This window comes from Micromys minutus (assembly GCF_963924665.1).
Source record: "Micromys minutus genome assembly, chromosome: 21".
Classification (NCBI taxonomy): domain Eukaryota; kingdom Metazoa; phylum Chordata; class Mammalia; order Rodentia; family Muridae; genus Micromys; species Micromys minutus.
Window position 1 is genome coordinate 27223247 of NC_137956.1, and position 24765 is coordinate 27248011.

Genomic DNA, 24765 nt, shown 5'->3' on the forward strand with positions numbered 1-24765 from the left:
TCCCACGGTGCAGCATCTGAGTTACACAGAATTCCCTTGGAAGCAGCAGACAGCCCCCAAATTTCAGAGGAAAGTGAACCCCTATTGGCACCCCAACACATGATGGGGCTACTTGAGCAAGACATGCAGACACAGGCAGTGTGCTCCTCTGCCACTGGGGTATGTGTGGGATTGTTAGTACAGACAATCTGAGAACAAGGGTCTCATGACTCTTCTCAGCCACTACAAAGACAGTGATCAAAATAGTACTACTCCATATGAGGCCGCCACCAAGGCCTGAGAGCTGGCGATTAGGAGACATACCTGAGACCACAGCACTCCAGCAGAGGAGGCAAGATCAGTTCTGCCAGGGAGAGTGGATGGTTCTATGCTGAGATCCATATGAATGTTGTAGATTCTTCTAAGACAGAGTCTCCATTTCTGTTCCAAATCCTGAGGACACACTTGTAACCAACATAGAGAAGGCTTGCATGCTTTGTGAGTCCCTTGTATCTGGGAAATAGGTCAGTGCTCACACTATAAGGCCAGAACTTAAAAGACCAAGAAGAACCTAAGTTTGAAGCCAGTTAGAGTACACATTGAATTTCAGGTTAGTCTGAACTACATCATGAATCTCTATCAAAAAGAAAGAAAGAAAGAAAGAAAGAAAGAAAGAAAGAAAGAAAGAAAGAAAGAAAGAAAGAAAGAAAGAGGGAGGAGGGACAGAGAAAGGGGAATGAAGGAAAGAAGGGGAAAAGAAGGAAGGAAAAATGGAAGGAAGGAAGGAAGGAAGGAAGGAAGGAAGGGGTGTGCTGCACATATGCCTTACTAACTTCTGGGTGTGGAAGTAGTGCCAGGAATTGGGAAGGGCACAGATTCCCAGGAGAACAGGAAAATGTCCTGTTGGGTTCCAGATACACAGAATGTCTCCAGAACCTCCATTCTGAGCTCTTTATGGCCAGCCCCCAGAAAGCATCACATGAATTCAAGTACAGGTGGCCAGGTCCATGATGTTTGGAAGAGACAAGACTGCACGTTAAGCTTTTAAAAGAGACCAAGAGAAGAAACCATGGAGTTGGCTCAGCTTAGCTGCCTTGAGAGGCATTCATCATGGGTTTTTTAGGCTAGAGTTCATGGCTCCTGGGTACCAGTGTGCCTTCCAGCTCCTGAGAGACCAACACACTCCCTTAGGCAGTGAAGCATCCAGGCCCCTTTGTGTTTCTACAGAGTTTCCCTTAGTATTGAAGAAGCACAAAGACATTACAGAACATCTGGTCTTGGTCATGAATCTTGTATATTCTGTATAACTTACAAACACTGTACCCTGACCACTGCAACTCTGTTGTTCCTGGTATTGCCTTATAATCTGTTTCTGAAAAAGATATAAAATAACTGATTGTTTTCAATAAAATTATCAGAGCCTCAGTTGTGCTGTGACTTTCCAATCTTGCCAGATTTAATTTGTTGAGACCATATCAGGTGATCTTGACCCAGTAAGTAAACGCTCACAGTTGTCAAGGGTTAATAATAAGTTTTCCAAACTTTTCATGATAGCCACAGGAGATCCCTTCCTAGGTCATATAAGACACATAATTTGAGCTAAGGATGTCAGCCTCAACAGCAAGAGTCAACAGGAAGACAAGTCACCTTGAGTCATATGAGAACAGCTGACTCCCTACACATCTGGGGTTCTCACTAAGGAAATACTCTTAGAGATGGGGTGAGCCTTGTGGCATCGATTAGGTCTTTAGTGTTTAATGAAGAAAATCAGACCAGAATTTATTTTGTAGAGCACAGTGTTAAGTCAAATCACTTACGGAGAAGCATGCTTTTGCTGAAACAGTCACTTGAAGCACACAGGAAACCTGAGAGATGTTTGGTGTCTTTGCAAACCTTCCCTTCAGGAAGAAATTATCTCTATGAGCTCTAACAGGCTGTCCCTCTTGAAGAGCAAAGAGACCCAAAAGCAGTGAGATCAAATCATCAGAGTGAAGGCTCTCCTATTTTTGTAGTAGCAGCCCATGTTATAGAACATTCAGGAACTGGTCAACTTTTGTAAAACTGATTCAAGGCAACTGCAACCCCAAAATTGTCTCTTAAGAGACTAAGATGAAATTCTTACACACACACACACACACACACACACACACACACATTATATTGTATCGTATTGTATATCACCTGTCATCTATCTACCAATCATCTGTCTATCAATCATGTGTCTATCTTGAGTTTTTTCTTCTTCAATTGTCACTCGACATAGGAAAATCTTTGAAGATAAGAACGGAGTGGTCTGATTTATATGATTGCTCTAGCTGCATTGCCCACATGGGAAATTGTTGGGTAATCAACATTATTTAATTGTGTTCTGAGAGTTTCTCACCAAACTGTGTGAGTGATTTTTAGAGAAGAGCCCACAGAAAATGAAATGAAGGCATCCTGTGCCAAAACAGAACAAAATAGTTCTTGCACTGGCAGATTGGGCCTTGGTGCCCATAAATTACTTGCTGACTAAGCACATAACTGCACGATTCCTTAGGAGAGAGGATCTTGAGAGATTTATTACCAACTCATAAATTAAAGTTTTGTCTGGAGCTGTACATATATGATAACATTATTATTTTAAACAATGAAAAGCATAATTCCTTAGACTATGACAGCAGCAGTGAATGGTCAGCCTGGTGTTTGCTGCACCTGATTGGGCAGTGACATGAGTAAACAGCCAGTGTATTGGTCAGTTTGTTGTCACCAGAACAAATCCTGGACATGACCATCTCATTGTGGTACTAGAAGGTAGAATATCAGACCGTATGAATGTTAGATGACCTACATCTCCAGCCAAGATAACCAGAAAAAGAATGCAATAATTGAGGTTCAGAGCGTTAGAGGTTTTAGTCAGAGAGTGATTTGGCCTCCCTCCTTTGGGCCTGTGACAAGAGAGCATGTGGTAAAAACAAAAACCACACACCTCAGCCAGAATGAAAAGGGAAGACAGACCAGGGTCACACAATCTCCTCGAGAACATAAACCTTGAATCTGCTGCTTCTGAAATCTCAATATATCTGACAGCCCCCTCACCCCACTTCTGTAACAGATGTGCAGCTTGGTGGGTTTCCTAACAAGTAGGGGGAGGGTCTCAGTCTCTGTTCCCTGCCATTGGATCCCTTTCCCCCTATCTAGACTGTCTAGTTGGGCCTCAGTAGAAGAGGATGTGCCTAGTCCTGCTGGGACTAGATGTCCCAGGGTGGAGTGGAACCCAAGGAGGTGCTCCCCCTTCTTTGAGGAGAAGGGGAGGGGACAATGGGAGAGTGATTTGTAAGGGTAGGACTGGGAGGAGAGGGGAGACTGTGGTCGGGATGTAAAGTGAATAAAAATAAATAAATTATTGAAAAAATAAACAGCTTACGGAAGAAAAGACTTATTCTGGCCCACAGTTTCAGAGAACCTCAATTTATTATGATGGAAGGGGCATGACAGAGTGTGTGGAGGCAGGAGCATGTCAGGGAGGCGTCTCATATCATGGGGTTCCAAGAAGCAGAGAGTATGCTACAACCAAGAGAAGCTATTGCCTTCAAGACGCAGCCCCAGTGACCCACTTCACATGTATGCCATCTCCTTGAGGTGTCGCAGCCTCACAGAGTGGAACTTCCAGATGGGGAAGCAAAAAGACAGAACATGGGTCAGTGGACATCGGCCCAGATTAACAAGCTAGCATGTCCCATTACCTGAGTATCTCCAGCCCTTCCCAGTAAAGCTGGGAACCAAGGTCCTGACACACTCAAGATCCAAACTAATAGCACTGAAAAACTAAATTAGGGTCCTGTTTCCTCACACCAAACACATAAATACAGAATCAGGGTAAGTTCATTGACTCCAATGTCTTCTCATCTCCGCCAATAATAAGTTTTGCTTGACTAGTAGAGGAACTGTCAGAGCAGTAAATATGTAGTTATGCTTCAGTACAACATAGTACATGGAAGTAAAGGTGTGCCCTGTGATTCTATAACTGTTAGAATAGAAGCATATATCTAGACACCTCACAGACCGCAAAAATAAATTCTTAAGACAGAAGGGACCAAAGGGGAAAGGATGGAAAATAATAGCACCCAGTAAGCCCACCTATACTGAGACTTAAAATGGTTCTGCCAAAATGACAAGATCAAGGTCCCAGCTCCTGATTTATAAATGTCATTCACCAACAAAAGGAGCCAACCTGGCTCCTGGGAGAAAGAACTGAGTCTGAGTCAGGAAAAGATAAACCTGAACTATTTCCAGCTGTGAAGAGGTAAGAGACCTTCAGATGCTAATGAGGATATATTCCAGGTGACACAGAACGCCCAAATGTGGGACAGTGTCATCAGTAAAATAAATGACAGAAGTACATAACTCCCTACTGGATACAATAAAGTCCATTCATCCATATCGATACAAAAACTAAATTGACACATAAATACAAGAAGACAGGGAACTGTCTCTACACCTAGATTTCAAATTTCAATTAATAAATGTGGACAAAATGATGGAGATGGAACAGTCATCGTTTGGCAAATACAACAGTAACAATTGTCCCAGCAACAATTATCAGTGGGTGTTAAAATTAAATGAGCACAAATAGGTTGTCTCAAAGCATCTCCCCATAAGATGCCTATGAATTACACCGGGGAAGAGAGTACAGTTTCAATGGAGAACTTGTTCGGGTACCATGAGGTTATAAGTTGACACCATCAGTTAGAGAGCGATCTTATGTGCTTCCTTTCCGGATGATGCACGTCCAAGATTAAGAGCCTGAAGTTCATCATCTCGAGACTGTTAGACAAACTGTGCATGACGTAACTGGCCAGTTTCAAAGGTATCAAAGGTCATGAGAAATGGAGAACCAATTTCTCAGCGAGGCTTTAGACAAGTTCTTCATTATCCATTTATAAGATGGGGCCAATAATAGCAGCCAGGCCACCTGGTTCGGTAAAGAGTAAAAAAACTGCTTGCCAGCACCGAGAGCTCCTGATAAACCTTGGCTGCTCCTGTCACCTTCTTCAACGTTATTATCCTTTTACTTAGGAAGCACTACTGACTGCCGGACCAGACTCTAGGTCCTTGGACGTGGTGACCCTGTCCAGATTGGTCACCAGCAGAAGAAGAGTCCAGCTAAGGTTAACCTCTTGAATTATTTAAAACACAGACCTACTTGCTAAAAGAAAGGCCCAAATTACCAGGAAGTTAAGCAGGGCAGGTTATTTCTGTCATGTACCCACCTAAGAAAGTGTGTCCATGGCTCTAAGGTGCCTCCTGGATTCAGACCCATCTTCTCTAGTCCTGATTGGAACTATTGCCAGAAGGTTATGACATCATCCATATTCCAGCCATACCATGAGGCAAAAAAAAAAAAAAAAAGAGTCAGGATGGAGGGCTTACCCCTTAGAAACACAGTCATGATCTATACCCAGCTGCAAGGAAGGTTATAAGATGTTGTCTTTATTCTGAGAGTCAAGGGACTTACTAGAATGTGGTGGTCCTTTCACTGTGGATGAGTGGACACTGTATCTGGATGCTGCTAACAGTCCTGGCCACTGCTGCAGATCTCTACACCCACAATTCCTTCTTCCTGATTCCCTGACCTGGTCCCGACCCTTGCACACTATAGAATCCCTCTTTTTACCCTTCGGTGCCCAAAAGAATATAGATAATCCTTTCTATACCAAGGTGACTCCTTAAGCACCTCCCCCACCCCCAAGCAGGGACCAGCTTCCTCCACCCAGAACTTGTCCTGCAGTGACGTTTATCACACTGTCCCTGAACAACGTCTCAGTGTTATCACCATGTAAACTACACGATGGCCAAGAATAAAATACACCGTGTCTCTAGGACTTTATATTGCTTCTGAATATGATGTACGCACTTCCAAGAGTCCATATTTGTTTTTCCAAGCTAATGTTGTTTTGCCCTATGGAAGGATATTCTCGGCATGACTACAACCACCTCACCCCAGATCTGGGCAGGTGGTAGAGAAAGACACTAGCGAAGTCAAACCCATTGCTTAGGAAAAAAGAGAAAAAGAAAATAATCCAGATGTTGTGTGCCCTACAGGGCCGGGGCGGGGGATGTGTGCCTTGCTCTTGGCTTATTTTGCACCAGCTGAGCTGAAGGACAAGTTCCCTGTGCTTCCTTCAAGGAAGTCAGCCAAAGCTGAAGCTCTCCCCAGGCTGGGGCAGCACACTCCAGTCTCCTGAGCAGGAAGTCTTTAGGACAACACGGCTTGACAGCCCGGCAGTGATGGCTTATGAACATGAAAAACCTGTTTAGTGTTAAAAGCCTTTGGTTTTTTTTTTTTTCCACGTTAATTTCTCCTTTGGTATCTTGTGAGCAGTGGGCAAAACTGCGTGCGCCAAGGAAATGAGGCGATTCGCCCAAAACACTAAATTTCCTTGGCTTCCTACCCGACCCTTGCCTTAGTTCCAAATCAAAATCTTAAATACACATTTGTGGATTGGGGTTTTATTTATTTAGTGAAAGTAGCTGAGAGATGCTTTTAAGGCTCCTTTCTCTGGGAAAGGGCTCAAATACAAAGTGGGGAATGTGCAGGCCGCTGAGCCCTGACAGAAAAACTGGATTACAGGAAGCTCAACCCCAAGATACACCTACCTTCTTTCCTTTCATTGTGTGGCACCTCTCACCTCCAAAACAGGATCTTAAGCAGCCTCAGCACCTTTGAGCATTCTATGTCTGGCTGTCTTGGCCATTTTGTCCTTTTTGATACCTTTAAACTATATAAATTCCACTTCAGAACAGGTTAGGGTGGCACCAAGCTGGTGAGTAAGACTATCTTCTCACCCAGAAAGAGAAGCCAGACTCTCTTTCTCTCTCTCTCTCTCTCTCTCTCTCTCTCTCTCTCTCTCTGTGTGTGTGTGTGTGTGTGTGTGTGTGTGTGTGTGTGTGTGTGTGTGTGTGTAAACCATGGAAAGTTAACAGGTAGCCAAGAACTCTTTCATGAGGAAGCCATCCATGGGCAGATCACTCTGGACCCTTGACCTGTGAATCTGTGATAACATCTGCCAACGCCGCCATGGATCATGTTATCCTTGGACTTCTCATTGTATTCTAGTTGTTCAGTAGGCAAAATACAGAAGCAGATCTGTGCTCCTCAGCTGTCTCCCTGACAGTTAATACTGTGTCACATGCATACTACATATATGCATATATATACACATGTCACATACATACATACACCCACAGGCCATGAGAGTCATCTCACACTTGTGTATACATACATCCACCTACAAGCAATGTCCTAAACCTTTTTATTAAATTTTTATTTTATGTGTATTGTGTTTTGCCTGTTGTATACAGTTGTGTACTACTTTACACACTTGGTCCCCATGGAGATCAGAAGGCACTGGGTTCCCTACAACTGGAGTTATAGACCTATCAGCTGCCACATGGATGCAGGAAATCAAGTCCTTATGAGAGCAGCCAGTGCTCTTGACTGCTCCCCGGTCCCTTAATCCTCATTTTTAAGAGCATACATTGTGGAAGATGCCAGGCTTAGAATGCTTATTTCCCAGCCTACCAGCTCAGGGTACCTTCACAATGCCTTAAGAACCTGCTCTGCAAAGCACACTGCCCATGTGTAACTCCATTTTTGACATTTGTCTTTACTGGCCATGGGTCACTACAGGTCAGATCTGTACTTACAGTTAAGAAAACAGGCAGCCGAGTCTTCTCCGGTCAATCCATACCAACTGATTCTAAGTTGCCCTGAGCAGAAAAAGTCTATTTCACCACACCCCTAAAAAACATTTCCATTAAAGTTGATAATTTGATTCCGATTGCAGATGATACATAATGACGATTCAAATTACAAATTACATCTTAATTGTGTATTTGGATTGAATAACTTGAAGTGTTCTTTGAAAAAAAAAAAAAAGCTAAAAATAGAAAGCCAAGAAGCATTCTGTAATTACTCACACAAAAGGAAGGAACTGTATAAAGTTTTCATCTCCTTGTCAAATGACCACACCAAGTTTAGGTCTTTTATTTGGCAGGAGTGGCTGATGCCACGTTGATCTAAATGAAAACAACTATCCACTCTATCTGGGAGATAGAGTTCAGAGGACACAGGCTGTGTCTACCAATTATTAGCTGTGTGAGCTTGGCATGTTACTTCACGTCTCTGAGCATTCTTCTGTAGTTAAGGTTATGAGTGGTGGCAATCTCAAAAAACTGCTGTGTATACACACGGTGCCTCGGAAGAAGAATTAAATCATCCGTGGCCAGTGGCTGGACCTATGCAAAGAACCCAAGTTACAAATTCTCATCCTCTAAATACCAGAGGATGGACAATCTTGCCATTTGTCCACTGCATGATAGAAAGCTGCTCCTCAACCGTGCATGAGGCTAGTCCCTCTCTCGGGGGAAGAAGGCTTTTATCTGCATCCCACACATTGGGTGCACTGAAGCACTTTGGTTCTGCCTTGCTCGGCCCTGATATTTTACAGTACTCCTTATCTGTGAGAAAGCACACACACACACACATATGCATAATGTACATACACACACATAAACACATATACATAGGAATGCACATATATGTACACATACACACATGTACATACAAATGCACATGCACACAAATATACATATACACACAAATGCACACCACACACATGCACACACGAAAATACATACACATACACTCATGCACAAACACATACACACAATCATACATACAAATGCACACACTCACTGAGGGTTCTTAGCATTCAGTGATGATAATCACTGAGGTCAAGCACAGACCTCTTGCTCCCCAACGTTAAATATCTTCCAAAATGTGTTCTGTTTAGTATGTAATAGCTTGAATCTGCAATTTATTGGCATTGTAAACCCTGTGGATGTCAAAAAAAAAGTATAAATGAGAACACTTAACCCTCAGCAAAGAAACAAAGAAAGAGAACCCTGTTGGAGGCTAAGATGGAAGTTGGCACAACTGGAATGTCCTCACGAGAGTGGCAAGGAAATAACCTTATGCATCGAGAACTTGCAGAAGCCCTTTGCTATTGGAGTGGGAGGCATCATAAGATTCTGTCACCCAGAGACCTGACTCACACTCATGCTAGAAAAAGAGCTCATGAAAAAGCTCAAGGCTAGAGGTCTGGAGTTATTTCAGGTCACCTGAAAGGTCCAAAGAATAGCTGCCATTGGCAATGCCAGGACTCCTCCCCCTCCTCCATAGGGACAGTGCTGAGTCAGCTATGTCCCACTTCTGGGCAGCCATGGGGCCATGAGTGTGCTCCTCTTCCGCTTTCTACTTAACACCTCACTTTCCAGGCCACAGAAACAAAGTGACTCACTGTACTTGCCCTGCTTTCATCAAATTTTAACACGTCATTTCTGTCAATTATATACATAAAGTGTGCATTTGTGAGCCTTAGATTAGACCCTGTCTTTGCCTTCAAAATTCATGTGTTATATTAAAGTGCAAAGCTCCTTAGAGTAGAAATATATTCTCAATAGATGGCATAAGCAGAAATCAGGGACATTTTTAAAGAGTAAGGTCCACACTGTCATTTATAGACGCTGATGTTTCATCTTGGAGAGTCTGACAAATGAAACTTCAACCACTTACAAACAAATTTAGGAGCAAACGTATTATGGTCTGGGGACATGTTATGGTAGGTGGACTTTCTACCGTGCAAATGTGATGACCTCAGTTCAAATCCCCAGAACCCACATAAAACCAGGATCACTAGCATATGTCTGCAACTTCAGGGTTACTATGGCAATATGGTAGGAACAGGACAATCCCCAGAAGCTTGAGACCAGATAGACTGGTGGATCTGCATCAACACAGGGTATATGTTAAGAACAAAACAAAATGTTGTCCTCTGACCACCATGCTTGTATTATACATGCATGCACATACACACACACATTCAGAACAAAGATATTGTTATTGTATGTCCTTTATATACTGCCCTTAGTTCTCCTAATAACACACACACACACACACAAATTTTTCTAAACCTCTAACTCGAGACAGCCACATGGCAAACTTGGTGCCAGAATTCATTTAACACAAAGCATTCCCGGTGCTGTGGAATAGTTAGCCTTCTCCAGGCTCCCAAAGGCAAGAGGAACTTGGTAGACTGTTAATATATCTGTGAGTAGGCAAGCACTCTGCCTGCAGCCACCTGCCAGTACACAGAGTCGGGGAGAGGTCCCAATATCCAGGGCTTCTTTTGCGTCCCTCATCCCATAGGAAGAGACCAATTTCAAAATGTCATACCAATAGCTGGAGCATCTTTCACTGAGTAGTCAGAGAGCTCTGTGAGCAGATAGTGTCTGATGGAGACTTTACTCAGCTGGCATGCATCAGCACGGCCTCTCCAGATCAGATGCTTGCAAAATAGACTATAGGTCTCTTGGAGCTATCTTTCCCAAAGGGATGAAAAATCTGAAAATCATATTCAAATGCAGATTCTGATATGCAAATCTAGCGAGTGAGGTCTGAGGACCTTAGATTTCGGTGCATTGCTGAAACCTGTCACTCAGAATAAAATAAGCCTAGTTTGGAGACAGGCCAGGTACCAGGCATTGTGTTTTCTGTGAGGAGCTTGGCTCTTTACCACACAGTAGGTACATTCTGCATTGAATACCACCCCATATGTCTTTCTCCAATTGCTTCTCCCAGAAACCTTAACAAAAGTCTCTATTGGTTCCACATGGGCCACGTGTTCAACAGTTAACCAAGCACTGAGGTCTTGTGATAAACTCCCAGCCACAAACCCTAGAGTTCTGAAGAACTGTGTTCACCAAAGACAGCAGAAAGCATGGGTTCCCTCAAGAAAATCAGTCACACCACAAATGCTTTCTCACTATTTTGTGTCTAGAAGAGATGAAATGGAAAGTGTGATTTAATTGCTCCCAAGGAGATGACAGTCACATCGGAATATAGACCAGATCAACACACATCGAATGATTTGAAGCCGGTTACAAATGACTGCGCAGCCAGGTGCACGGAGAAAAGAGGCACGGGACATTGCCTGGAATAGAATTGTCCAAAGGCATGACCAGGCAGATGCAGTAATGAGCTGGCCGGTGCCCTGAGACACGGAGAGACTGAACAAATTGTAGGACCGTACATTGTTATCTTCAAAAGAAACATGGTCAGCTGCAAGCTTTTGGTGCCCATCACAACAACTTCCCCTCTGTTGTGGCCTTGTGTAATGTGATGCATTAGTTAACTGCAGTGTCTAGTTTGGGCACCTCACCATTTGACATCCTGGACTTTCCATTTGTGATGGCTGTCTTCATGTCCTCTAACCCTTGACTAATAACACCTCCACATCTTACGAGTGGAGGTTTCAGGGATTCCTGATGCCACCACTTCCATAATCTGTGCTGCCAGAAACATAGACAACCAATCTGTCATCTCACACTGTTTCCAATCCTGTCTCCCTTCCTCTTCTCCACTGAGCACCATCAGCTCTGTGTCTTCTCTGCACCCAACCTAAAGCTGAAGAATATAGCTAGAGCATAACTGACCAGCCTTAAGATGAGTTATAGCCACAAATGTCCAAGCAGTGGTGGTGACAATGATGACATTGTTGGTGATACTGTCCATTAGTGCCGACTGAGTCTTACTGTGACACACCATTATTTCTGGTTCTGAATCAATAAGTGTGTGATTTTATTTGGCTTAATTTATCTCAGTATTGCTCAAGAAAAGCAGTATTGGCATTGGAACAGAACAAGACTCCATTAAAAGAGACTATCTGGAACAAGACAAAGACTTGGCACTGTTTTCCTGGGCCAACCAAAACCCATGAGTATTCTATAATCACAGGAAAAAAAAATCAGAGGTTCCCCTTCAATAGTCTGTTCCCTCAAACAGGTTGACTTCAGGTGCAGTCCCGCAACCACTTGAGAACTGCTGGCTAGTAGAAAGAGAACCACTATGGACATCCAAACTGAATTTGCTCTGTATCCTGAGCTTGAATAGCCCCTTAGCATCCCCATGTCTTGGTCTTACCTAAAAGACTCATAACAACACTTCCACCTCATGATTGCAAGTCTCAAATGATAAAATGAAATATCACTGGTGAAATTAACAGGTGAATCCTTGAAGACTGTGTCTGACTCTGACAGAAAGCTGGTAGCAATAGTGAGCAGCTGTGTGTTTCTCCACATCACCTTCACTCTGAAAACTAGTGTGGTTCACAGCTGGTACGGTGACCTGGTTCCTACCTCTTCCTGAAGTTTTCCAACTCAAATATGTGACCATCCAAAAACAGGAAGAGTGAGAGAGGAAGGGGGAGAGACAGAGGAGGAGGAAAGAAAGGAAAGGGAAGGGAGAAAGAAAAAGGACAAAACGTGATATTTGGAAAACTCAAATGTCCTTGCATACATCTACTTATGTTTCCTTTCTCTCTCATGTGATCATCTCTAACTACAAAGAAGACCGAGAAATATTTTTAGATAAGCATATTGCCTCCCTGAACAAAATTAAGGTTCTGTGAGTAAGAAAGAAAATGTACAGTGGGTGGGAAACTGGCAGCTTCCTTGGTAAACAAAGTACTATGAAGTGTAAAGTGGAATGGTTGTAAAATCTTGAAGAAAAACCTATCTTGAGATACACACACACACACACACACACACACACACACACATATATTACCTTCAGGAATTTTTATCACACAAATTCCATCTGGCATACCATTTATCTGCTTTACTTGGGACTAAATAAATGATGGACTTACATCCAATGAGCTTGGCAGCGCAATTAGCTAATGAGGCGACACTGCTCTGCCCACAGTGCCCAACACAGCTCATGCATATCAGACTCTGAAGAAAATACCCCTTGAATGTTCACAGCACAGAGAGTAGTAACGGAAGTGCACGGATGAGCACGAAGACTTTGTGGGTTTGAGACCCCCTGGCATCCTTTTCACATGTGTTGAATTATTATAGCCCCATCTTCCTGCAAGAAATGACTCAAAACAAAACCTGAGCCAACCTCAACCAACCCAACTCTGTCTTCAGGACCCCTGAGTGTTTGAAGCAAGAGGTGGGGGAGAAGGTCAAAGGAAGGAAGAGGGAATGGGAGGAAGAAAGAGAGGAAGGGGAAGAGGACGAGCAAACAAATAAAGGAAAAATGGAGGCAGGAGTGGATATGACCAGGAAGAAGGGTGAGAGACATGGAGAAAACGAAGAAGAAAATGTTCAGCCTGGCTCTTCTTCCCTCATCACGGGTAGGCGCACCCATTTGTCCACACGGTTTTCTGTTCTCCTCAACCAATTTGAGTCAATATAATGACCAATGGCTTCAGATAGATGTGCTCAAAGCCCCCTCAGCTGAAGGCTTCCAGAAAGACCACGTTGCCCCCTAAAGCCAAAATCTGACAGCATTCCACTAAACCCCAGATACTCCATAAATTCATCAGTAAACACTAGAGTTGCCAAAAGGCTGCTAGGAACCTAAGAATAAAAGGCTTCCGGGCCATCAGAGAGCTCTTGGCTAAGGACTCCATGCTATGGAATGAGATTTTGAGCACACGATTCATACCTCGGCCTCTACATCTATGAACTACAGCTAACAGCGTTGCATCAGGCCATATAACCTGCCTGCCCACTGAGTTCCTCATGCCCTGTCTTAGCCTCCTGCTTAGGCCCCGCCCCTAGAGCCGTGGCTCAGCCAGGAAAACAACTCCCAGGTCAGTTGTTCTTAAGCCCCTAGCCATCCTCTTCTTTGCACGGGTATCACAGCCATCTTCCAGATTGAACTACAGCAGTCTGTCTTTTTTCTCCCCTTTTTTCTTCCCTACTTTTTCTTCCTCTATCCAACCCCACAATTTCCCATCCAGGCTTTCTGTAGCGTTATCTTCCACTCCCAAAATGGCCTGTTAGCAGTGTTTGCTAAATAAAAGCCATTGTAAGAGAAATTTTGACCAGCGTCTAAAATAGCAATTACCATTTTCTTCTATTATATACCAATGCTTCCCCAAAGATTCTGGCGCCTAGTCAGAATGCACCATGCACTCAGGCCTCGAGTCTCAGAAAGCATTGGTTAGAACTGGGGGAGGGGAGAGGAGTGTTTTGTTTTGTTTTGTTTTGTTTTGTTTTGTTTTGTTTTGTTTTGTTTTGTTTTTGGTAACATTGGAAACAGTATGACCTCAGATGTACTGAACAAGAAGGCTTGCCCCTCACTGTTGACCTTAGGCTGGACCTTAGGTTCTGTCAAGCAACAACCACCATGGCACCTGTCTGTCTTATAGACTCTAGTGGACCCTACTCAGAGGACATTCCACACAGTGGTTGGCGTGCTGTCATTCTTGCCGTTCTGGACATCTGAAACTGAAATGGGACCATTGGTAGAATGTTCTGAAGAGCACCACACAGAGAGGAGTCATTTGGAAAGTGTGAAAATAGAAAAGAAAAGCTGCAGGCGTCGAAGTCTTAGGGTCAATAACGGGAACTCCCAGTCCACATCCTTGGGCGAATACTGGTCTTACCAGCTGATGGAACTGCTTGTGCCGGGGCTAAGACCTTGGGTGTGGATGTCCTCTCAGAGAGAAGGCACATTTTCATTTTTGTTTTCCTTTTAAAAAGTAATAACCCAACACCATCATGCATGTAGGTGCTGCATATAAACATGAGACCATGAAACATTTTAACTCTCCTAGGAGATAGGTCAACTCTAGAGAGACTGAGAATTTGCCAGAATCACTGGGATAGATCAAAATGGAGTTGTAACATTTATATCTCAATGGTTCTTGACATTTTGGTGGTTCCTGGCATGCTTAAAAGGGGATCACATTGGCTTCCACCTCTACAGGTCCCAAACACACAATAAGGACCTGCATTACAATGACTTCTTCCTTCTATGACTTTAAAAGTCGTTGTTATAATATAACAAAAAAGGTCATTGTTATAAATAACTCACTTGTTATTTTTCTTTGGGGGGGAGCTTTCACATTATTTTAAACTTAATATGAAAAAAGACAAGTGCCTGGACCCCTCTTTGGAGTTAGCTCACTGTTCCTTTTCACCCAGGCTACTTCCTTTCACTCTTTCAGCCTCTGGTAGCCACACATCTGAGGGCTGCGCTTGGTCACATATAGCTGTACTAAGTCTGAAGCTATTTGACAAAGTATTTGTCCCCAAATCTTTCTGTTCCAGTTTCCTAGGCTGCATCTTTTATTTAGCACTCCCTTAAGAAGCACCTCTATACACCGTGCCATCTGTCCCTAAGAAACACAGACACATACTTCTAAGATCCAGCCCTTTCCCTTCTGATGAACAGAACCTAGGAGAGGAAAACTGCCTCCCAGCAAGTGATTCCAACCTGCAACAACAACAACAACAAACCAACAAAGAACTGCCAGAGCCATGTGGCAAGGATTAGGGAACAGGAAGACTTGTCTACATCTTGAAACAGCATTGATATCTATAAAAGCTTCAAAAGACCCAGGACCCTCAATAATAAATGAAAATTCACAAGTCAAGAAGAGATCTTAATAGTGTGTGCCTGTAAACCCATAAGACTAGGGCAAGAGGAATTCCAGCCCAACCTGAGTTATATAGCTGAGTCCTTGTACAACAAAAGAAAAAAGGAAGAAAGGGAGGGAGGGATGGGGAGAGAAAGAAGAAAAAAGGAGAGGGGAGAGGAGGGAGAAAGATAGACAGAGAGAGACAGAGTAGGGGGGAGGGAAAAGGAGAAGAAAGCAGAAAGAGTAGTAGACACTAAAAATTGATGCCCAGGAAGAAATGTTATGTGTGTATATACATAAATATATAATATGAATATCTCAAACCTATAATAAAAATAATCTCAATCACAATTACAGAATACAGTAAAGAGGCATACCATACCAGTTGCCTTAGTACACCTCATACCTTTGCCTTTTGGATACATTGTAACTTGAGCTTTGCTTTCCCATGCTTGGACATTGTCTCTATGCACACTAAGCATACAGAGAAAGAGATCCCTGTACACATTCTAGAAGGAAGGAAGCACTATTACCAAAGCTTGCCAGCATCCTTGTTCTTCATTCATGTGACACTTCTGATCTCTTCTTGTAAAACATGACCCGAGAACATGACTTATTTTGTCAGTCTTCAGACGGATAATCTTGAGTGTTTTCAGGCTCCATTAATGACAGATGGCAAGGGCATTGCCAGTAACTCTCCATTGTCACCAAAGGGGGATTGTCACATGTGAGGTCCTCCTTAGAACCTCTCCACCAAAATGTGCTTGCACACCTTTGCTTCCATTACTGTCACACACAGTAGCTCACACTTCTGCAGTCTCCCTTTGCATTGACAACTCATTTCCCCTGTAGCTGGACATGTCATTCTCTGCATGGAGAAACAGAGGCATACAACCCCACAACTGCATGGCGCCACATGCTTAGAAAGGCTTCACGGTTGCTTTAATCTCCTGACTTGTCATCTTGAAAGGCCTTGTGATTTCTTTTTTAAGCAAGCAGAACTGCATTTTAACTTTGTACTGGGCATTGCAAATTATGCGTCTGCTTCTGTCCAGAAAACAGCCCACTTCAAGGTGGATTTCTATGAATACACCTGACATGGGAGCTGTCACAAAATGGTTCTGAGCCCAGGTGTGTTGTACTGACTACTTTAGCCATCATTCACTTTGCAGGGTGACTGCCACAGGCCTGGGCAATTCAAGCAGCCCCAACATACTTTTGACATTTTGTTACAGGTAACTGATTTGACCAAATGTTGCGCTTTGCCCTTGATATACTTTATCATCCCATTAACAACTGTTTAAAGTTCCTGCAAGTGTAGAAACACCTGCATCGCCCAAACACTGGTTCAAAACTTTCCCATGTCCTGGACTCAGTGTGTTAGGCCAAATTTAACATTTAACATTTTCTTTAGCACAATTTGATTAAGAGTATGTGGGATTTTGATAAATGCTAGGCCTTATAACTTCCGTTATTAAAGACTCATACCAGAACCTGGAACCTGAGCTAGTCAGTGGTTCCTACATTAGCTGAAAAGGCAGCATCTGAGCATCCACAAGGGAGGGAGGCCATTTCCTTAACCTTGGGAGTTGGAAAGAGCTCACCTTATGGTGAGTGACAAAGGGGGTCTGTAAACCCTGCATTTATCTCAGGACATGCCATCATACCTCAAGACATTTCTTCCATTGTAACCGTCATTTTCTACCTATCCACATTGAATCTTAACATAGAGCTACCAACAGTTCTGATATAATGGTCACTTACTGACTCTCCAGAGGCCTGAGATCAAAAGTGAGCTCATCACATACTGTTAGCTGGTATTAAAGAATTCTCTTGAGGGCCAGAGATGCAGTTCAGTTGGTAGAGTACTTACCCAACATGCACAGGGCCCTGGGTTCAGTCCTCAACAGCACACAAACCAGGTGTACTAGTGTACACCCCCAGCATTTGTGAGGTAGAGACAGGAGGTCAGAAACTTACAGTCACTCTTGGTTATATAATGAGTTTAAGCCAGCCTGAGTCATACGAAAACCTTGCTCCAAAAAGGGTGTGTGTGTGTGTGTGTGTGTGTGTGTGTGTATGCGTGCGCGCGTGTGTGTGTTTTGGGAATGTGGTTTTATGATAGAGTACTTGCCTTGGCCCTGCTGGGTTCAATCCTCAGCACCAAAAAAAAAAAAAAAAAAAGAAGGAAAAGAGAAAAGAAAAGAAGGAAGGAAAGAAGGAAGGAAGGAAGGAAGGAAGGAAGGAAGGAAGGAAGGAAGGAAAGAAGGAAGGAAAGTAGAGATCTCTTTGTGAATACCCCTCAATAACAATTCAGAAACTCAAGTCTGAAGCATTACATGGGCCTGTGTGTTGGTAAAGGGTGGCGGGGGACACAGCATCCTGATCTACTATGACTAACACATCCCATTTCTCTCTTGCTTCTCTTTAATTCATGTCTAGAGACTGTGTTTCAAAGATGATCTTTATTTAGTTGCTCAGTTCCCAGGGAATATTAACTTCATAGCTTCACCCAGAATCCACATTCATTTCATGCCAATAGCAGAATCCAGCCACCACTGGACAGTGCGCGGACAGAACTTTTGTTACTCAGTATCAGCATCCACAGCGAGATGGACTTTCTGACAGTAGCTGTTGCTCTGCTTAGGCACAGTCTACACCACGATTCTTCAGTCTGCATCCACAGCACTCGGAACAGTAAAAATCACATTGTTTCTTTAAGAATGAACTTTACAGACCACCTCTAGGCACCTGGGCAATTTTGAACCACAGTTACGTCTGATTCCCTGCCATTCTGTGTTGGTAGGATGTAGGGAGCTAATACCGAGAGTTTCATTCCTTATTTTGAAATCTTTGCCTCTCCACGTTAATAAATTATGAATTTCCTTCTGATTCCTTGGCGGGAATTAAAGATCTGTGTCACCTTGGAAACGCTACAGGTACACCCTTGCTTGCTCTATTCATCTACACGGAGCCTTAGGATCACAACCTCACCCAGAAGCATAGCACTTTCTCTGTGTAGGTTAACACAATCTTCCTCTTTCCCTCTGAACGTTTTTAGAATTTGACAGTTACACATCTCATTCACTTATTTAACAAATATTTACCAAGCACTCATGTGTGTAGATACTGAAGGACACCAAGCTGCTCCCATCCCCGAACTCAGAGTCAGTGTAAATGGAACCTTTGACTGGCTCTGAAATTCCTGAAACTCAAGCACCCAGCCTGTGCCTCTGTCTTGGTCCAAATTCCTAAATTGTTGACTAAATGTACTGCCTGGACTTCATTCTCTAAATGGAACTTTCTAATTAACAAATACATTCCAAAGTCTAAGGGCCAAGCCAAGTGGGCTGCCAGTAAGGTAGAACTTACAAACAGAATCTATTCAGAGGTGCATCTCCTCCCGTTGACGGACATCCTGCAAGGTTAGGGAATGTGAAAGGCTGGCTTTCATACACACTGCCTCCGAGATGGTCACCGCTCTGTCTCCGTTTGTCATGACACAGGTCTGCTGCCTGCACCAAGGGCTGACAAGAGCTCGTTAAAGCCAAAAATGCTTCCCCCTTCTCCCAAGTTCTGGCAGCTAAATGTCACTGATGTATCTCAGCCCCTAGTGGGAACAACACCCATCTTGCTTTCCTAGAATGCAGCTAGGAACAAATCTCCAGGAGCAACAAACCACCTTTTCAAATCGCAGAGCCCAGGAATGGCAGAGTGGAAGGAAGGCAACTGCTACAAAACAAGGAAAAAGGAGAAAAAAAAAAAAAAAAAAAAAAAAAAAAAAAAAAACAGAAACTGTGCAAACAGAGGCAGGGAGAGCTGTTGGTGGCAGCTGAGAATTTTCCTCTTAGCAGAGACCACGAATGCTCTGTAAGCCTCAAGGCCCTGTATAGCATCTAATAAGTCTTAAATGCAAGATACAGACCCACGGTTCTACTCCAGTGCAGCCCAAGTGTATGGATACGCTGGAGAAGAATAAAGTCACCTGCTTAAGAAACGGATTTCACCCTGGCTGATGAGAGCTAATTCTAAAGCCGCATAAAATTTGTTTTTAAATGGTTATTTTATCCAGAGTCATTGTCTTTTAATGACACTACCTTAACTTGCTGCTAAGCCTTCTTCATCTTTAGTCACCCAGCATTAATATTTATTTTGTTCATTTAATTTTAAAGTATTCTTAAATCAGAGCTCCTACAAAGATTCTCCTGCTGCTGAAGGCACTACCATGAAAATACCATGGAAATCTTATCAATGTGTTAGTAGCAAGCCTAGTTCAATAACAAGACATGGGAAACAATTTTAGTAGATTAAGAAGTAACCATTCTAATGCACCTTTAAAAAAGGGGGAGGGGGTGATTCTTCATCTTGGATTTCACATTGTAATTATAATTAAACTCAAGAACTGCTTCGTGTTAAAACATTTCCTATGTACATATTACCCTTTTTTAAGAAGTCCTCAGCATTTAACCCACATGTGTTAGCTTTCCAGAATCTTGTAATAAATTACATTAAAATAAAGCTGCAAGGATACTGGACTTTGTACCGTGTTTAATATAATACACAATATACAACTAGACTGTCTGCTTTTCCTATTTGGGCTTCATAATTTCCTATCATAACATGACACCAGAGAGAACACTTCAGCACAATATGAGTTCAGGACACAGAAGTATCATAGCCACTGCTGAGAAGTCCAATGGTTTTCTCACTGAAAAAATAGCAAATTTCAAAATCCTACATACTAACCCACATCCATTTCCTCCTTCTCGTGGTCATTTCAGTATCTAAACATTCTTAGCTAAAGCCCTACACTGTCTGCAACAACATGCACTTTGTTTTACAAAGTTGCCTGTAGGAAATAAAAGGAATGTCATATCCCCAGGATACCCCAAGTCCCAAATTCAAATTCCTGCCCTTTACTATTGTTAAGTTGGATGGGATGGAGGAATGCCCCTCCTGACCTCAGTTAAAATGTGTCTGCTTTCACATGCCTCCCACTACCGTGCTGTCAACAAGAACACTCCAGACTGACATTTCTCTCACCCCACTAACAAGCAGAAGTTGCTACTACCACCACCAAAAGTATTCACTTCATCTTGAAAACTGTTTTCTAGCCATCAGAACTTTTTTTCAAGAATTATATGCTTTCAATTTTTTCCTTTTGGCTTCTGGTTTTCTTTTTCGTCTGAACCGGCATCAGAACAAAAACACCAGTCTCTGTTCCGAGGTACCCTGTCTCCACTCAGTACAGTAGTAATCAAAACCGAATGCCTTCAAGTCTCCTGGGCTTGTTTCTTCCTTTCCGTACTCAAGGCTGAACAGGAGAGCAGTGTGTCCTCCTTCTCCTCTGCCCTGTTTGCTTTTGCCTGTGGACTTGTTCCATTCCTGGGCACCTGGCAGGCAATGGTTTACATGTGAGAAAACAACTCCAAGTTATTATGAAGGCAAAGACTTCTCCCAGCTTAGCAAGGAGATGACTGGCTATGCAGGGAGAGGTGGGGAGCAGAGTCCACCTGAAGTTACAAAGATGAGTAACACTGGTAAATCCAGAGTAATGGAGGCAAATATAAAAAAAAGAATATTATTTATTATCTCCTTTATTAATACTCACATATAACCTTTGCTGACACAGAGGTCTGCTTTTAAAGACTGCCTCCGTAGTTTACCGGCCCAGTGGGGGCTTTCTGCTCTGGGGACCACTTCTCCCTTCTCCACCCACCCCACCCCACATCCAAATTACTCTTACACATTCACAGATACCACGAAAATTTTGTAAACAAGATTTGGATTACCGGAACTTGATTTTACCAACATTCCACTTCAATATGGAAGGGAGGAGGGGAAGAGGATGGGGAGATCGGGAGAAGAGTCAGGGGTACAGGGCAATTTGTCAGAACTTTCAAGTCTAGCCTTTTCGGAGGTGTGTGTGTGTGCACGCACGCGCATGAGTTGAGGCTGTTCCTTGAAATTCACTGACTCGAAACGTTGACAACAAGTGCCTGTGTGGTTATTTATATTATATATCTATAATAGAATATGTGGGCTTCCTCAGCTTGGGTCTGGGCTGTGTTTGTTTAAACACAATACCATCTTCTTTGTGGGTGTCTCCGGAGGGCGTCAGATCTCTTGGGAACCCTTCTCAAAGCCGGGGCTTCTTGAGCAAGGTCTTGCTGAGGTCTTTGACCTCCTCCGGACTGTTAACCCGCTCATAGCCCAACACTGCCATGGGCTGGTAGCAAAACTCCTCCACCTGTTTGATCTGCTGGAAGGTGAGCGCGGTCCGCCAGGCATTGGCGGCCTGTGTGGCATTGCGAGCCGACACCACGAAAGGCTTGGAGGACGAGCCCGAACCGCTAGTCATGTTCAGGGCAAACTGCTCCATTTCAGGACTCACCAGCAGCCCCACAAAGTCGTACACCCTCCGTAGGGTCTTAACGGGGTCTCCCACCAGATCCTCGTACCTCACCACTAAGTAATGTCCCTGCAGCCAGTCGGGAGGCTGTAGGGCTGTCTGCAGCGTTTTGGCCATACTGTTGCAGATGACCTCCATTGCACCCAGAGCATGGTAGTCTGCAGGCCCACCCATACCCTCCTTCTTGGCCCCCAGCTTGTGGCCAGCAGCCTCCAGGAAGGGCATGCGATGGGCTCTTGGATCCCGGCTTCGCACCACCTGTAGGCTTTCCCGGATGAGGCCATGACGCGAGCGGATGCGGGAGCTGGCAACCGCACGAGGATCACGCACTAGGTGGATGACCTTGAGGTCCAGGGCTGGATCTTTAAGCAGCGGCGCCAACACGGCCACATCGAAGACCCGCACGCCCTTGATAACCAGCGTGCGGTACTTGCGGCACTCCTCCTCGAAGCGTGCCAGGCGTTGAGGTGGGCACTTCTTGCACACGCGGTCGTCCACCAGTCCGACGACCTCTTTGCGGTAGGCGGGACAGAGTGGCGAGGAGCAGACCACCTTGTTAGTGGCTGCCCCAAAGATGCCCAGAGTGGTGAGGTTGCGCCCCCCACTGCCTGCGGGACTATACAGCTGGAAAACCGAAAGATCGCAGCGGTAGAGAGCGCTCAGCATGTCCCGCGCTGCCCCCTGCAGGGAGACCGCGTCCCCGGGGTACAGTTTTTGCCACACGTGCCACACAGGCTCGTAGAGGAAGAACACCTCAGGGTTCTGGTTGAAGAGCTCGCCGAAGAAGGACGAGCCCGAGCGCCACGTGGTGAACACATACACCAACTGCCGCTTGTCCCCTCCACCCCTGGTGCCTCGAGTAGCATTGCCCAGAGAGGCCGCAGCTCCTACACTCCCAGCCGCGGCTGCGGGAACTGCCCCCACGCCGGCGGCAGGAGGCCGGTACGGGGTGCGGGGGTCCTTGTGAAAGTGAGCGCGGGGTGGCGCTGCAGGAGGTGACCCCGGCCGTCCCCAGCCGGCCCCGGCCGCCCCCACCGCGGCACCCACAGGCCCGTCGGGGTTGCACTGCTGCAACGGCTCTTTATGCCACTTGTAGTCCAGGAGGTTGAGCATCGTGAGCACCAGCAGCAGTGCATAGCCCGCGCACAGCACCAGCGCCTTCCTGCGAAACACCTTCATCCCGAGCGGGGACGCAGGCCAGCGGCGTCCTGCGCGCCGGGGCCACGGCGGGAGCAGGGCCCGCTGCACGGCGGCAGGCGCGGCCGGCAGCGGCCGGGGAAGTGCGCCCAGGGGCAGAGCTCGCGGCGAGCTGCGGCTCATCACAGGCACAGCCCGGGCCGGCGGCGCAGCGGAGGCGGCCCTGCAGCCCGGGAGGGGGTCGCTGCAGGCCGGCTGCGGGCGCCGGGACTGGGGCCGCCGATCCGAGGCGGGCGCGGCGGCAGAGGCGGCTGGTCCCCGGCGCCCAGGACTGGCTCTCCCATGGCAGCGGCTCCGAGAAGGACCTGCGAGGGGAAGCGGAGTGAATGGGTGAGCCCAGTCTCCCTTCCAGACGCCTCCTTCGCCTGAGTAACGCCCACCCTCTGGTCCGTGGGCTCCTCCACTCACCTGAAGCGGAGGGTGCGCCTCGGAGCGTCCCCGGATTCCCGAACTGCCCGGCTAGCACTCTCCTCGGTTTCTCTCCAGTTCTCTTCTGCTAGGGGTCCCTAAGCCTTCGAGGGAGCCGCGGGACTCCGCTGCCCTAGCCCTGGGCAGAGTTTTCCAGCAGCGGGCGCCCTGCACCCCGGGAGGGGAAACTTTCACCGGGCCCGGAGCCCAGCTCTGCGCTCCACCGAGCGCGGCGCGTCCCGGCTCCAGCGACGTCTCCTCCAGTCTCTCGGGACCGCGGCTTCCCTCCCGGCTCTAGGGCACGAAGCAGGCAGGAGGCGACAGTGGGGGGTGGCTTATAAACGTCCCAGCTAAAGGCTATTCTCTCCATCGCTCTCTCTTGGCCTCCACATGAGGAACCTTCCCATCCCTCCGGCAGCAGCGGATAGGGTACAGCGCGGCTCCGCAGCGGCTGCTGCTTCTTCCATCACCCGGAGGATGTCCGGGCCGGCGGCTCAGGCGAGCCCCGGAGCTCCGCGGCCGCGGACTGGCTCAGAAGGACTCTGTATACGTAGCTGGAGGCGAGAGAGCGGAACCCCCGCGTCACCGGCCGCTTCTGCCCTTCGAGGTCCCGAGGCAGAGGAAGCCCCCGCCGCGCCGCTCTAAAGCGGCGCCCGGGAGGATGCTGCTACCCGACTCCCCTTACGCCGGGCGCCCGCAACGCGCTCGGGCCGGCCTCTGCGCGGCTCCTGCCAGCCCGCTCGGGGTTGGTGCGCGCCGCCGTCTGTCGCCCCGGCTCCTCCCCTTCGCCGCGCTCCCCTCCTCCTCTCCTGTCCCACACCCGCCCTCCTCGCAGCTCCAGACTCCCGCCGCCTCCTCCTTAGGGGCTGGAGATGCGACCCGGTTCAAGGCGGCGCTGCCAGGGCCTCCAGCCGCTAGTCGCCGAACAGAGCTCTAGGTGCGCCCCGGGCGCGGCGCCTGCTCTAGATTCCCGGCTCGACTGCACAGCCGGAGACTTGGGTTCTCAGTGGCTGCACGATTCGGCTCCCAGGATTCGCTGTGAAGAAGAGTTGGCGATAAAAGTTTGGGTAGAAATACCCCCGGCGTACGCTCCGTTCGTCCCCCAGCGGTCAGTTCTGGTGTCCCCTCCTAGGACGCGACCAGCACCGCCCGACAGCGCTGAGTGCGGCGGGAACACCATTCTGAAGCTTCGGCCCTGGCGTTAGCCCTTTTTAGCCGGTTTGTGGTTCCTCCCTCAAGGAGGAAGTAATAAATCTTTCTGGGCTCGGGGTCACTGAAGAGGCTTCA

The 24765-nt window shown here is 46.1% G+C and overlaps 1 protein-coding gene across 1 annotated transcript; it reads right to left on the bottom strand.

The window, feature by feature from the left end:
• Positions 1-21429: 21429 nt before the first annotated feature.
• CHST2 (carbohydrate sulfotransferase 2) lies at positions 21430-24072 on the bottom strand. The gene is made up of 2 exons (XM_080933991.1): positions 23479-24072; positions 21430-23375 (listed from the first exon to the last, which is right to left on the bottom strand). Exon 2 carries the CDS (start codon positions 23191-23193, stop codon positions 21601-21603), a length of 1593 nt encoding a protein of 530 aa, XP_080790117.1. The 5' UTR covers positions 23194-23375; positions 23479-24072; the 3' UTR covers positions 21430-21600.
• Between the last annotated feature and the right edge of the window lie 693 nt (positions 24073-24765).

What these genes read in the sequence shown, in the direction of transcription:
- CHST2 (XM_080933991.1), bottom strand. Translation starts at nt 23,193, where the DNA reads ATGAGCCGCAGCTCGCCGCGAGCTCTGCCCCTGGGCGCACTTCCCCGG.